Source organism: Aptenodytes forsteri, unplaced genomic scaffold (assembly GCF_000699145.1).
Source record: "Aptenodytes forsteri isolate BGI_AS27 unplaced genomic scaffold, ASM69914v1 Scaffold54, whole genome shotgun sequence".
NCBI classification, from domain to species: Eukaryota; Metazoa; Chordata; class Aves; order Sphenisciformes; family Spheniscidae; genus Aptenodytes; species Aptenodytes forsteri.
The window spans coordinates 16,409,299-16,421,952 of NW_008796044.1; the positions used below are offsets into that span (position 1 = coordinate 16,409,299).

At 50.4% G+C, this 12,654-nt stretch overlaps 1 protein-coding gene and 1 long non-coding RNA gene across 2 annotated transcripts in view; one reads left to right on the top strand and one right to left on the bottom strand.

Moving 5' to 3' along the window:
• Positions 1–11,996, bottom strand: part of JADE2 (jade family PHD finger 2) — an 83,236-nt gene extending 71,240 nt beyond the window's left edge. The window contains exons 1-5 of the mRNA XM_019473864.1: positions 11,912–11,996; positions 10,572–10,701; positions 10,212–10,479; positions 6,546–6,603; positions 3,456–3,541 (exon numbers count right to left, since the gene is read on the bottom strand). Coding sequence (XP_019329409.1) covers positions 3,456–3,541; positions 6,546–6,603; positions 10,212–10,235 — 168 coding nt within the window. The 5' untranslated portion in view covers positions 10,236–10,479; positions 10,572–10,701; positions 11,912–11,996. The remainder of the gene's footprint in view (positions 1–3,455; positions 3,542–6,545; positions 6,604–10,211; positions 10,480–10,571; positions 10,702–11,911) is intronic.
• A 215-nt stretch (positions 11,997–12,211) lies between these two features.
• The window catches only part of LOC103904434, a 10,406-nt gene continuing 9,963 nt past the window's right edge, over positions 12,212–12,654 (top strand). Inside the window, exon 1 of the long non-coding RNA XR_657903.2 lies at positions 12,212–12,414. This is a non-coding gene — a long non-coding RNA (uncharacterized LOC103904434). The remainder of the gene's footprint in view (positions 12,415–12,654) is intronic.

The window sequence follows — 12,654 nt, forward strand, 5'->3', positions numbered from 1 at the left end:
AGGGAGGCAGCCGAACCGGAGGCCTGGTGCCTGGGACACGTCCGGAAAGAGCCCGGGCAGAGCCCTGTGGCAGGCACAGATAAATATAATCACCCTCCCTGGCAATGGCCCCCGTCACGGATGTTTACAAACAGGTCAGTACTTTTCCATGTTAAGAAGCTTGTTTTTCCAGATGCCTTGTATCGGGTGGTTTTTAATGTGTACAGTTAATCCCTTCTCACAGAGTCTTTCATAATAAACATCACCCCCTGACCTGGCTAATAACTATGTAACACTAATGCTTTTGATATTTTTATCTCCCGCTTGGGTTGTCAGGGGGAATGCAGACAGCAGCTCGCAGAGAAGCAGGGACATGACTTTTGAGAGGGGCAGGAGAGCTCAGCGGTTCCCGACGGACACAACCCCCCCCCGCTCCCCCAGCCCGTCCTCCAGGCGGACACAAACCCCCCCCGCTCCCCCAGCCCGTCCTCCAGCATCGCCACCCCTGGGGATGTGCCCGGACCCTCTGCACCTGGACAGCAGCTCAGCTCTTGATAAAGCTACAAGCCATGTGTAAACCTGGAGTCTGAGTTACTGTTTGAAAAGGCTTGTCCAGCCTCAAAATGTCTGGGGCAGACTGCCCGGAGGGGTTCAACATCTGATAATACATTCATCACGCTCTCCCCGTTACCCTCCTGTGGTTTCCATCCTCAATGGGATACCAAAGAAAAAGGTACTTCATTATTTCATGTGAAGTAGTTTGACAGTGGTGTGGTTTATGTTTTACACTTCTCAGTACTTGCTCCAGCAGGACACGATGCCCATCCCAGTCTGCGCCTGAAATCCTCCAGGGCTCCTGCGAGAAATCCCACAGGACGTGCCAAACCCTGCAGGGTTTCACAGATGACGGGCAGTGGATCCCACACACGGACCAGACGGGTTCACGGGTGCTCACAGTAAGAGCAGAAGTTGGGTCACTCGTGGAAAAGTTTGGAAGATGCTGTCGTGGAGGAAATCTATAAACCAGCACTCACTGGAGTGACCTCCAAACCATTACCATGCACCGCTACAGGTCTCGGACCTGCCGCACGGGGCAATCCTATGGCCAACCCAGGGACACACTCTCCTGACCCCTGGGTTTCACCTGGAGCTGAATTCAAGCAGACCCGGATGCCAGCAGCCGTGGGGGAGATGCAGGATAAGGGGATAAAGCTGAGATCTGGACCGCTCCCATCTGCTCAGGTTCCCACCACGCTTTTGTAAAAGATGGTTTGTCAGCTTGAGCATCCTGGCCAAACTCCAACTTGAGTAATTACACATCGCCTCCCCAAATTCCCCTGGAGTTTCAGTTCAGATATGCCACCAGGGTTCACTTTCTGTCCCAACCGTTGCTAAGCTGGGCACTGTTAAGCTTTTGCTCCACTTTATTTGTTCCAGAGCTACATTTCACTGAGAACTGTCCTCTGGGCAAAACGGAGCATGAAGCAGAGGGATGAGCCTGGCCTCCACAGGCCCCACATCTGACGTCTCCCCGGGTGCCGGGGACTAAGATCTGGTTTTCACTCCAGCTGTTGTAGAGCAGCAAAACTTGGATCCAGGTCTGACCATCCTTCATAAAATGCAGAAGCGTTTTCACTTGGAGTCTGGGACTTATATCCAGCAACTTCATTAGCAGCCAAGTACACTCTCAGCTGGCTGATAAAGCTAATTCATATTAAAGACAAAAAGCATGTCTGCACCAGTGATGCAGAAAGACATCTCCCGATGCAGGCTCTTTCGGAGGAGGATTTTACTGGGCAGCAGCAGGGTGGCACGTGTGGCACTGTCGGTGACACATGAGTCACAGCCTCGCGCATCTAACCAGGTCTAACGCCAGGCATCTCCACGGGACTCCTGAAGGCACCTACACGGCTAATCTGGTGCCTTTACGGACACATCAGGCACAGGGATGGGCAGTTATTTCAGAGAGGGGTAACAGTGTCCCAGGAGGAGGAGATGCCCTAAATGCTTCACTTTTTCAGCCGGGGATTCAGCTCACAGAATACACCCCCTCACACATTTTGAGAGACACGTCTATAACCAAAAAATTACATTGCCAGCCCCAATGCGCAACTTTCCGACAGCCTTGTCAACAGCCAGTGACATCTGCACCCCTGGTTCTTTGCTCTCTGGAGTGTTTCTAATTACCTCAGCTGGTAATAACAGCTTTTCAGCCCCTCTCTTTAGCCAAGGCACAAACAACTCAGACTTTTTAAGTCTCTGTCCACCGCCAACACGTTAGATATATCAATGTAAATCTGTCAGAGTGGTAAGAACTAAGTGCAGCTGTAATTCAGGCAGTGACCACAGGAAAACCTCAAAATCTCTACTCAGCTTGATGCAAAGGGAAGATGTTAGAGAGGTTTGTGCTTACCAGGCCACAGCTTCAGGAGTGGCGTAACGTGGGGGCTTGGGAAGTTTACAGCCTGTGAGCAGGCATTAGCCATGCCAGCTTCACCTGCTTCTAAACTTAGCTCTGTTTGACTCCGGACCCCGGTCCAGAGGAAAGGGAATGTGAGAACAATGTCCCTCTGGCTTTGCTCACGCTGCTCTTGAAACAAAGATGACCACCGCTAAACACTCCAGTTGCTACAACAGCAGCTCATGCCTAGTATAGTTTCCATGTCTAGTGGAAACGTTATCTGAGGCACACGAGGGAAAACAGGGCACAGCATCGTCCCTTCCAGCACAGTCCTCGGGAAACACAGCTCCTCCCAACCCGGTCCCAGACCCTGCACCGCAGAGCTGGCACGGGCAACCTGGGCAATGCCCTCCGGGGTGGGCAGCGCTGCCTGTACCAGCCAGGAGTGAGGGAAAACCCTGCAGCAAGGTCAGACACCAATGGCCTCAGCTTAATGCCCTTGAGCCCCGTGACAGGAGGAACCAACACAACGTAATCTGCAACTCAGCTGTGCCGTCTCCCGTTTCACGGCTCTCTGTACCTCCCACTTATTCACGGGGAGGAGCCTCCATGCCACCGAGCCACCCTCCCCTGGCATCAGCGCTATGACCTGTGCCACTAATGAAAGGGCATCCAGGCGGGCACCCAAACCGGGAAACTTCAGCATGTAGCCACCCCGATACCGTAGGACCTCCCAATCCCACCAAACTCAACCTCTCCCCACTTGCATCAACATGGACGGAGTGGGCACAAGGACCCCAATGGACTGAGCACGAGGACCCCCCACCCTTCATCAGAGATGCCCGCCGGGTACCTCCGCCTGCTCCCTCCCAGCAGAGCTGAGCACGAGGCTGAGGCTGGCACCCACTGGCGGGAGCTGTGGCTCTGCAGCGTGGGCTCTGGCTTCTCGGAGGATGCCCTGTCCTGGCACCCACCGTCCACAGCCAGCCATGGGCACGCCGGTTGCCACCACATCTGGGCAAGCACGGCCCCGGGAGAAAACTCTCTTTTGGCAAAAGCCTAAAAGCCCACGTACCTCAGAGGGCTTCTTCTCCTTCTGCCGTGACCAGGCGGATTTGGTATTCGGAATTTTGGAGCATCTGGAGGCGGACGTGGTGTGACCTGCAACGAGGCAACAGAGACAGGTTACCTGGAAAAGAGACGAAGTTTTTTCCATATCTTTGTCACCAGCTCCACTGCCACTACTACAGCCTCAACCAACACTTTGGGTCAACGCTAAGAGGCAATAATACCTTGACATGGCATTATTTTTGTGCACATCCCAGCGTACTTCACCAAAATAGACTAACGTCACTTTCCTGCTGCTATAGATGATGAAACAGAGGCCTCTGAAATTTAAAAACACTGTTTTCAAATGCAGACATCAGAAATGGGAAACCCAAAGTCATGAGTAAGAACGGCTTCTAAGGGGGAATGAGCCAGGGCTTATTCCTGGAATCAGGAATCTATTGGGATCAGGAATTAAGGAGATAAGACTAAAAATTTTCTAACAAGGATGCTTAAAGACAAGCATCCGAACTGCTCGAGGACTTCAGACCCCATGGTCAAAAATATTGACCAAATTGGGTAAAACTCCTCTGCCCATGCCAGGACTAATAATTTCCACGCCTGTGTGCAGTTCAGCATCTAGTGGGAACCACGCAACAGGACACACCGAGCAAAGGCACTTTACACTTTTCAGTAGTAAGAGAGCACTTGCTTTGGGATTTGGGATTACTTTACTCTGGGAGTATTATGAATGGCCTCTCATCATCCTGACTGGAGCATTATCATCACCACCACTACCACCTCCACAAGGCAAGGGCAGCTACAGCCTGAAATGTGCTGGGACCGTTATGATATTAATCTTTATTTCCAACCCATATGTGTTACTATCACTTAAAAAAAAAAAGCTGTATGTATTTGGTAATAATAAATAGTAAATTAATTATTGGAATCTTTTTATCATGACGACAGTTGGGTCTTCTGTATAGCAGGACCCTCCCAGATTCCACTATATAAAAAAGTTTTTGTAGGGGTGCAACAAATTAACTATCGATAGGCCTATTTAACACTGATTTTATCCTTGGATGGCTGAATAGGAGGAAACAACACCGTGCACGTAAGTGACTGCCAAACACGATGGAGCCATGCACGCAAGGACTTCAGGAGGGGCTCTGGCCAGGAGCCGAGCTGGCACAAGGGACCAGGGTTGTCCCGGGTGCGGCAGCACCACGGTGGGAAATGTCCCGGCCTCCGTCGGCTCAGGCAATTGAGTCCCTCATGAGCCCAGATAAATCTCACGTGCCTATTTTTGCTCGCAGGGGAAGAGGCACTAGTTCACCTTGCACTCTTTACTTGATAAACCCACTTTCTTGTACTTCATAAAATGAAGAGCAGACCTGGTGGCATCAGTCATTCCCAAAGGACAGCTGTTTTTCTGACTGCAGTGCCAGGCCAGATGTCATTAAAGCGGGCTCCACATAAATGCATTTTTTTTATCATTTCGGTACGTAACAGGACTGCGTAGGCAAAGCCCACAGCAGAAGTCCCTACGCTGCAGCCGCCGGGAAACGCCGCTTTACTCGGCGAGCTGCTCAAAGCACTGCAGCAGCAGATCCACAGTCTATACCGAGAGATCGAGTCACTAATTTCCACCTTGCCCCCTCTTCTCAAGCTACAATGTGGTGCTACAACTATGTAGACTCAGATAACATGCCACTACCATCCCTTCCTGGCAGAGGCATAAAAAAGGTCATCCCTTTGTTTACAATTATCCTGCAGGAGAGCATTTGTCAACAGCTTAGATATCAGCTGCAGCATAAATATCCAAGCCCAACAGAGATAAGGCCATGTTGTTTAATACCGTGATTAAAGATGCCTTACCCCCGAAAGGCAGAAGCCAGCTAGCATGGCTCGGCTTGGTACGCCTTTGAGCATCTGGGGATTAGGAGACGGGAAGTTTGGAGCACGGCTTCCAAAACAAACCCCTTTCTGAGATCAAGATGTTTTATTTTACGAGAAGCGAGCGGTGTTGACAGAGCCTGAAACGCTTTCCGTAAGCACGGTTCAGCCCCCAGACCCCCCCCAGGGCTCCAGCAAGACAGGGGTCCCCTCCAGCAGCCAAACAGCAGGTTCCCGTCAGCTGTAGTGGTGCAAACTCTGGTCACGCTGACAATTTTTTTGGCTAAAGCTGTGGGAACGGCAGCCAAACCCAGCAAGATCAGCCTTTCCATAACCCCCTGTAATCTCCCCATCATCCTGTTAGGAAAAGGCCCAGAAGTTTAGTGTCTTTAGCGAAGCCCCTTTCGTTCTCGGATATCCAGCAGCCAGATCCTGTAAAGTGTGGAGAGCAAATTCCCAGCACGGCCCAGATGAAATTACTGTGACATTCGTAAGAAACCAAGAGCAACTAGTAGGAAACTCCGGAGCCCAGACAAGGGATTAGACTAGTGCCTCGGGGGTACTAACACTAAGGCACTGCGGTATGTCTGCAGTGGGTGAAACCCTGGAGTAAGTGAGAGAGGAAAGCGCTCTATTTATAGCCAAAATTCAGCACATTTGCACATGTTTATTGTTGAGCACATGCTTCTGTGCTTTCCTGAATGAGGATGAAGTGGGGTAGATGTTGAAAAGCGAGCGTGAGCTTGCAAGCTTTGCTGGCTTGAGCCTTATCCCTTTTCCCACATCACTCTTCAGCTTGCAAGAAGGGAACAAGAAGGCTCCAGCTTTACCCTGACTCCAGTAAAAACCTCCCTTTCTCCCAGTACAACTCCGTCAAGAGCTAACCGGTCTCAGGCTGCAGCTCACAGGAAAGGACAACTTGTCTACAAAGGGAGTTTGCTTCGTTAGCAGATTTGCGATCAGCAGCTCTCCCTCGCCCAGACTCCTCACACGAGGGAGACAGCCTCAACAGTTAAGAGGAGCCACAACCGGGGCGTTTAAATTGGTATCAGCTTGTTGCTGCATTTCTGACAAACCCAGCCCTACGCACAATTCATTGTGCAGAGACTTCCCAGTAAATGCAGTTTCCTCCACTCTTTGCAAAGTAATTATTCAAGCATTTTCCCTGCTGGAGGTGAATTGCTTAGTTATCTTGTTCAAAGCCTTGAATTAAAGGTCTTACTGTCAGTGGTGTCTGAGTTATCACTGCTGATGGAGTACTTGCGTCGTTTTTCTTCCATCTGTAACAAAAGAAATTGAACATTACACTTAATGCCCAGGAAACTCACCTCAGCACCAAATCACTGTTATCTCTGAACATCTGCACACTGGTTATCCCAGCACCAGCCAGTACTTACCCCCACGACAGACAACTACCCAGGGGCTTAGAAAAGGAAGAAAACAATCCTCATAGTGGTTTTTTTTTTAAACTTTAAGGGTGCCAGTGTCTCTCTACCAGCTTTCCCTGCTCCTAGGAGATACAGTGAGTACGCTTGGATCGCTCGGCTTTGCATAGCAATTTGCCCGTGCAGGATTCACAACCAAATGTCCCTCCCTCTGCGAGAGCATCGCTACGGGAGGATGCCCCACCACGGACCACGGTGCTGTTGGACGGGACAAAAGACCTCCGTGAACTACCCGTCTGGGCTGCAAATTTGAGAAGTACACAGATAGGAGAATGGAAACTCTGCGCACTCTCAGTATGTCTGCAGGGGGAAGTCCGAGCATCACGGAGCTGAAGAGGACCCCTGTGTACAATGAGACCGGGGTTTTACCCTCTGACTCATCTTCCCACTCAGGCGGCACCTACTTCTTTTAAGACTTCTGGTGTATCTGTCACACAGCCAGCGCACGCTAGCCAAGCCTGAAGCACGCTTCCCATCACCCAGAGCTGCTCTGCCTGCTCCGGCACAGCCATGCAGCCCCCCGCCAGCACCGCCGGCACCACCCGCACCGCGGCTCCCGGGGCGGGGGGTGAGCAAGCGGCTTCTGCACAGCTGCTGTGACTTCCCCGTCCTCTCGGAGACAAAACCATGGCAGCGGCTACCACCGCACTGATCAGGAGGACAGGAGACCCGTTTCAAGCTCGGCTGCTGATTTGCTTTGTGACTTTGAACAAGCCACAGAACCGCTTGAAATCAGCAGGTTCTCCTGAACTCACCCCTCAGGAACCGAGCGCTCGGAGCTGAAAGTCAAGTAGGTGTACCAGTAGGGGAAGGAAAAAGGAAGGAAAAAGGAAGGAAAAAGGAAGGAAAAAGGAAGGAAAAAGGAAGGAAAAAGGAAGGAAAAAGGAAGGAAAAAGGAAGGAAAAAGGAAGGAAAAAGGAAGGAAAAAGGAAGGAAAAAGGAAGGAAAAAGGAAGGAAAAAGGAAGGAAAAAGGAAGGAAAAAGGAAGGAAAAAGGAAGGAAAAAGGAAGGAAAAAGGAGATTTTGACTTTTGAAGACCCCAGTTAACCAATGTGGCTGGTGGCTGATCAATGGGGCCCCCAATACAGGGCTTTGGGGGCTCTGGATGCAAAATGCTACGCATGAACCCAACAACTATCCAACAGGCTGTCAGCTAAAATACACCCGCAGAAAACAACGTTAATCTCGTGGAAATCTTCCTAGTACTTTCTGAGATATTTTGTTAAGACTCCAGGGATGTTAACATGGCATATACACTACCGCTTCCGCAAATGATAAGTGGGAATGATAATAAAACACTGGCTTTGTGTGGTTCGGTTGCAGCAGGTATAGCAGCACACGGACTGGACAGCAGGCTAGAGCACGCCATTTCCCCCCAAACAACAGGAAAAGTTCCACATAAGCATATAAAAACCCTTGCAATGCCTGTATTTTACAATATGTGCTATGTTTTATCCCTTATAATGGTGTGATAATACTACAAAGTATCTTAAACATTTTAACTATCAGTGTTGTGGTAAGGCATTGCCCTGTCAAAACATGATTAAAAATGTTCCTTGAGAATATGGCAATATCAATACTTTCCCCCAGTGATTCAAGGGGAAACAGATGTTATTAAACCAGCCTTGTTCCAAGGAGCCATTAGATTTTGCTTGGGGAAAATGATATTGAAGACAGCTCTAACTGCAATTTACTTGCTTTTAGTGGAAATTCTACCTGAACGTTTTAAACTGGTTCCTACTGGTCTGAAGTGGCAAACAGACTTTTGGAGCACAAAGCTGGAGCTACGCTTTTATTGATTCTGGAGTTCCTAGCCACAGAGATTAAATAAGCCAAAGTCAATGGGGAAAAACACCTGAGCTGAAGCAAAGGAATGCTACTGATAGCCAGGGAGACTGCCAGTGTTTCCCCATCTTTGCCTTTACAGCAAGACAGTGTCATTGACATCACTCTCCTTCCAAGGGAGGGAAAAAGGTGTATGATTAACGCACAGCACAGGTGTCAGGATGCTGGGACTGGTTTTGGCTCTGATATGTATGTGAGAAGATGCACTGATCATCCCTTTAACTGAACTTGGTCCCCGCATCCCGCTCCTGTCCTACACCTACCTACACAACACACTTTTACAGGCTCACTATATAACAGTATGAATTGATATTCACATACAGAAGTGGTTCACATTGCAGGTAAAACAGCGGCTCTGCTTCAGTAAATCATTTTGCCACTGCTTGGCAGGATCCAAGACAGCATCCTCCGAACCAAACTGCATTTCAATTGCTCTGAATGAAATTCTGGCTTGAGCCAAGCACGGACACCTCTGAACACAGCAGCACTGAAAGGCAACCACTGCCTGGGTAGAGGATGGCACACAACGGCCCACAAGTTACTGTGTGCCTGGAGGAAGGAAAATTTGGGGCCAAAACCCCAGGACTCAGCTAGACCTTTTCAGAAAACGGTTAAATTCCAGGCAGTGTTAAGAAGATGCTGTTTTCTGAGGGACTCATCTGCCAAGCAGTAGTAAACCGCATGGTACTTAACAGAGGAATTTACTGTAGAAGAAGGGTAATTGGGCCATTTCCCCATCTGGAGCACAGGGTTATAAAGTCTGATGGTGGCTGGGCGAGCCATCGGCGCCCGACACCCCTCCGGCATCCAGCGCGGGGGGGACCCACTGCCCACATCCCTCCCGCTCCCAGGGCCAGAGCTCCGGCCCTGACGAACTTCGCACGGAGCACTTCAGCTGGTGTACTACTAAGCAATTTGAAGTCTCCACAAAACACGGTCTCTGCTCCAAAATTCATCCTTTGTTTACATTAGAAGCTAATTTCACCTTTAACTGACCCATTCCCCGCATGGCATCATTATTAAAGTCATAAACAAATACCAAAAAAATTTGTAATACTTTGAAAAGGTCACCGTTAGGTCAAACTTGGCCCAAAATCTAGCTTTTACAGAGCCAGAAACCAAGAGAAAGGTTTCTATGTATGCTTGCTTAAAAATTTCAAACAGAAACAGATGTGGGTTTCTTTTATAAACAAATGAACATCCCCCTGAAGTGTCTGCAACTCAAATCCACAGGCATAGTCCTGCGTTAATGCCTGGAAACCCGAAAACGGAATTGCTTACAAACTAACACATGTTCAGCATTGCCTTTGTTCAAGCTAAGAAAGGCAGATAAATGCTAAGCCAAGGAAGATGATGGCCCTCCATCAGCCTAAACAAATGTAAATCACTAGGGCCTTGGACAAATTAGCCGCAGGATTGGGGGTAAAATTGAGATGATGGCCTCGGGCTGCCCGGTCCTGCCTCACAGCAGGGGAGGGTTGAAGAGGAGCTTTTGGAGATGCAATTTTGCCCAGCCCATGCAACCTGGGAGAAGTGAAGGCAGCAGTACTCTTCGCACGGAGAGATGCATGCGCCCAGATCCTGAGCTCCTGTCCCACCTGGGCGCTCCTCCCCGCATGCATGCTCCCATGCACGCTAAACCAAAACGCCTCATTCAGCCTTCAGCCAGCAAACAACTGCTTCCGACGAACTCCTCGCCCTCCGCGAACCCCTCCAAGATCCTTGTGCTCCGGGGGAATCCACTGACGTTCCCCAGCCCCCTGCAAACATCAAGTCCACGTGGGATTTGGAGCTCCTGGTGGCATCACAGCACCATGTGCAGGGGCTGTTTGCAAGAATGAACCATTCTGGATTGTAGCAAGCAACCTAGAGGAATTTATACATGCCTGTGCACACAGGGAACAGGCACAGAAACCTGCAGAAGTTGCAGTAAAAAAAAAAAAGTATTTGGTCATCACCTCTTCCCAGCGCTCATCCGCACGTTAAGGGATGCACCGCGCTCGGTCCCCCTGCGCCGTCGCCTCTGACGCTGTGACAGTTGAGCAACACCGGCTGAATTCTGTGCTGTGTTTGTGAGCTGCAATGAGACTGCAGAAAAACCACTTCCCTGTTTGTTCTTCCAGCACACAAATAGGAACACAAACAGAAAATAGTGCCCCCAGCGGCATGCACACCGCTCCGGCCAGCCCGGACCCCTGCTCCCATGGACCCCCCGTCCCAGACCCCCTGTCCCATCGCCTGTGCCCGGGCGGGTGACGTGGAGTCGAGGGGCAGCTCACCAATGCTTCCCCTCTGCGTTAACTATTTCTTTGCTCTGTCTAGGAATACCAGCAGGTTGTTAGAAAGTATAAGAAGAAGGGTGGAGGGCTGGAAGGTCGCAGCTTTTATACCGTGGGAGGGTTGTCCTCATCGGATTGCCTTTTCTCATTAACAATTCTGGAGTCAAGCGCTGCTATAGGAGGCTCTGGGAGAGCAGCAGCACCCCCCGACGCAGGCACAGCCCCAATTTCACAATAACAGAAGAACAAACTTTTCGACCGAAGGATGCGCGTCGGCTGTGCCAACAGACCGTCAGCAAATCTTGGTGCACAGCCCTTACATCTCAGGGGAAGCCGCGCTGCTCTTTTCTTAACCTCCCTGGTAACCCTGCAAAGCGTAAATCCAGAAAGCTACGGTCCTGGTACCCAGGAACACTCATTTTCTGGGCAGTGGGAGCCTGCCCCTGCCAGCCGGGGCTCGTCTGCCCCTTCGCCTCCTCCACAGCCTGCTGTCGGCTCCAACGTCTTCAGCAAAAACTCAACTGCCCAGGTGAAGAGAGAGCCATTCCTCCTCTCCTCCACAGCAACTCTGCTTGCTGCCTTGGTCCCCTGGGGCAAAATTTAATCTCATTTAAATTTAAAACAAAACAAGCCCTCGTTTACTTCCTGTGCTTTGCCTTTTTCCACATCTACAAGGGGATTTGTTTCCTTTACTACTCGCATTTATAACTTTGCTTGCCTCTTCTGACTTGTTACCCTCTAATTATCCGTTTTTTCTTCAGCAAGCCCAGACAAGAGCACAGGTAATCAGAAAGGTTACTGCGGGCACTCGGGGCCACCCCTGCCTTCGGGCGGGAGGGAGCAGGCAGGGACGCAGGGCAAGGGCAGGGAGACAGGGCACGGCTCTTAGCCCGCAGTCGGCTGCCCCATCCTGCAGGTCTCTGAGCATCCGCAACTCAAGAGGAAAATCAACAGGAGCTATGGGCACTCCAAACTTTGTACCAAATACCCAGAGAAAGACCAGACCTTATTTAAAATACCTTAGTTTGAGGACCACCCGTCCACCAACTTTCAGAACTTGGCGTCAAACACTACCGGCAGCCACCAATACTTCAAATGAATTGCGTCTCCCTGCCTACAGACCTAACGTGTACCCTCCCATCCTTTGCTCCAAGCCTTCATTTTTGGACATCAGCCTCAATTTTCCTAGGAAAAACAAATTTAACCTTTGATTTAACCTTTCTGCAAGCTATTTTTACTTCTATCTCAAGCTTATTTTAACCTCAGTAGCCAATAAATGCTTAAAGGTCAAACACCATTCCTAAGAGCCGGGCTCCTTACCCCTGGGAGAAAGGCTGAGATCATTGATTTTTTTTTTTTCCCAAGCAAAATCCCCTCTTAGAAATGTCCCAGCGGTAGGAGGGTCTAGGCTCAGACCCGTAAGTAAACAATTTTCACTGTGGGTGCTGAGAGAAGGAGCTGGGAATTTTCCCTGTGAATGCCATCCTTCCCTTCCCACTCAAAAAGCGCTCAGGATGCACAGGTATGGCGAGAGAGAGAGAGAGAGAGAGAGAGAGATGGGGGTTTTTTTCCCCCTAACTGCACCCGAGCTTGACAGTTCAGCAGCCCCCCTGCCTTTGCAGCGCTTCCCAACTTCCAGGTCGCTGCCTCCATCCCCAGGAGCGGGGCGGCCGGGGGGCGGCGGGGGCAGGGCGGCAGGTAAGGCGCTCCCAGCCCCGCTGCAAGCCCCGCATCCTAAAAGCGAAGCGGCTGCCCCGCTCGG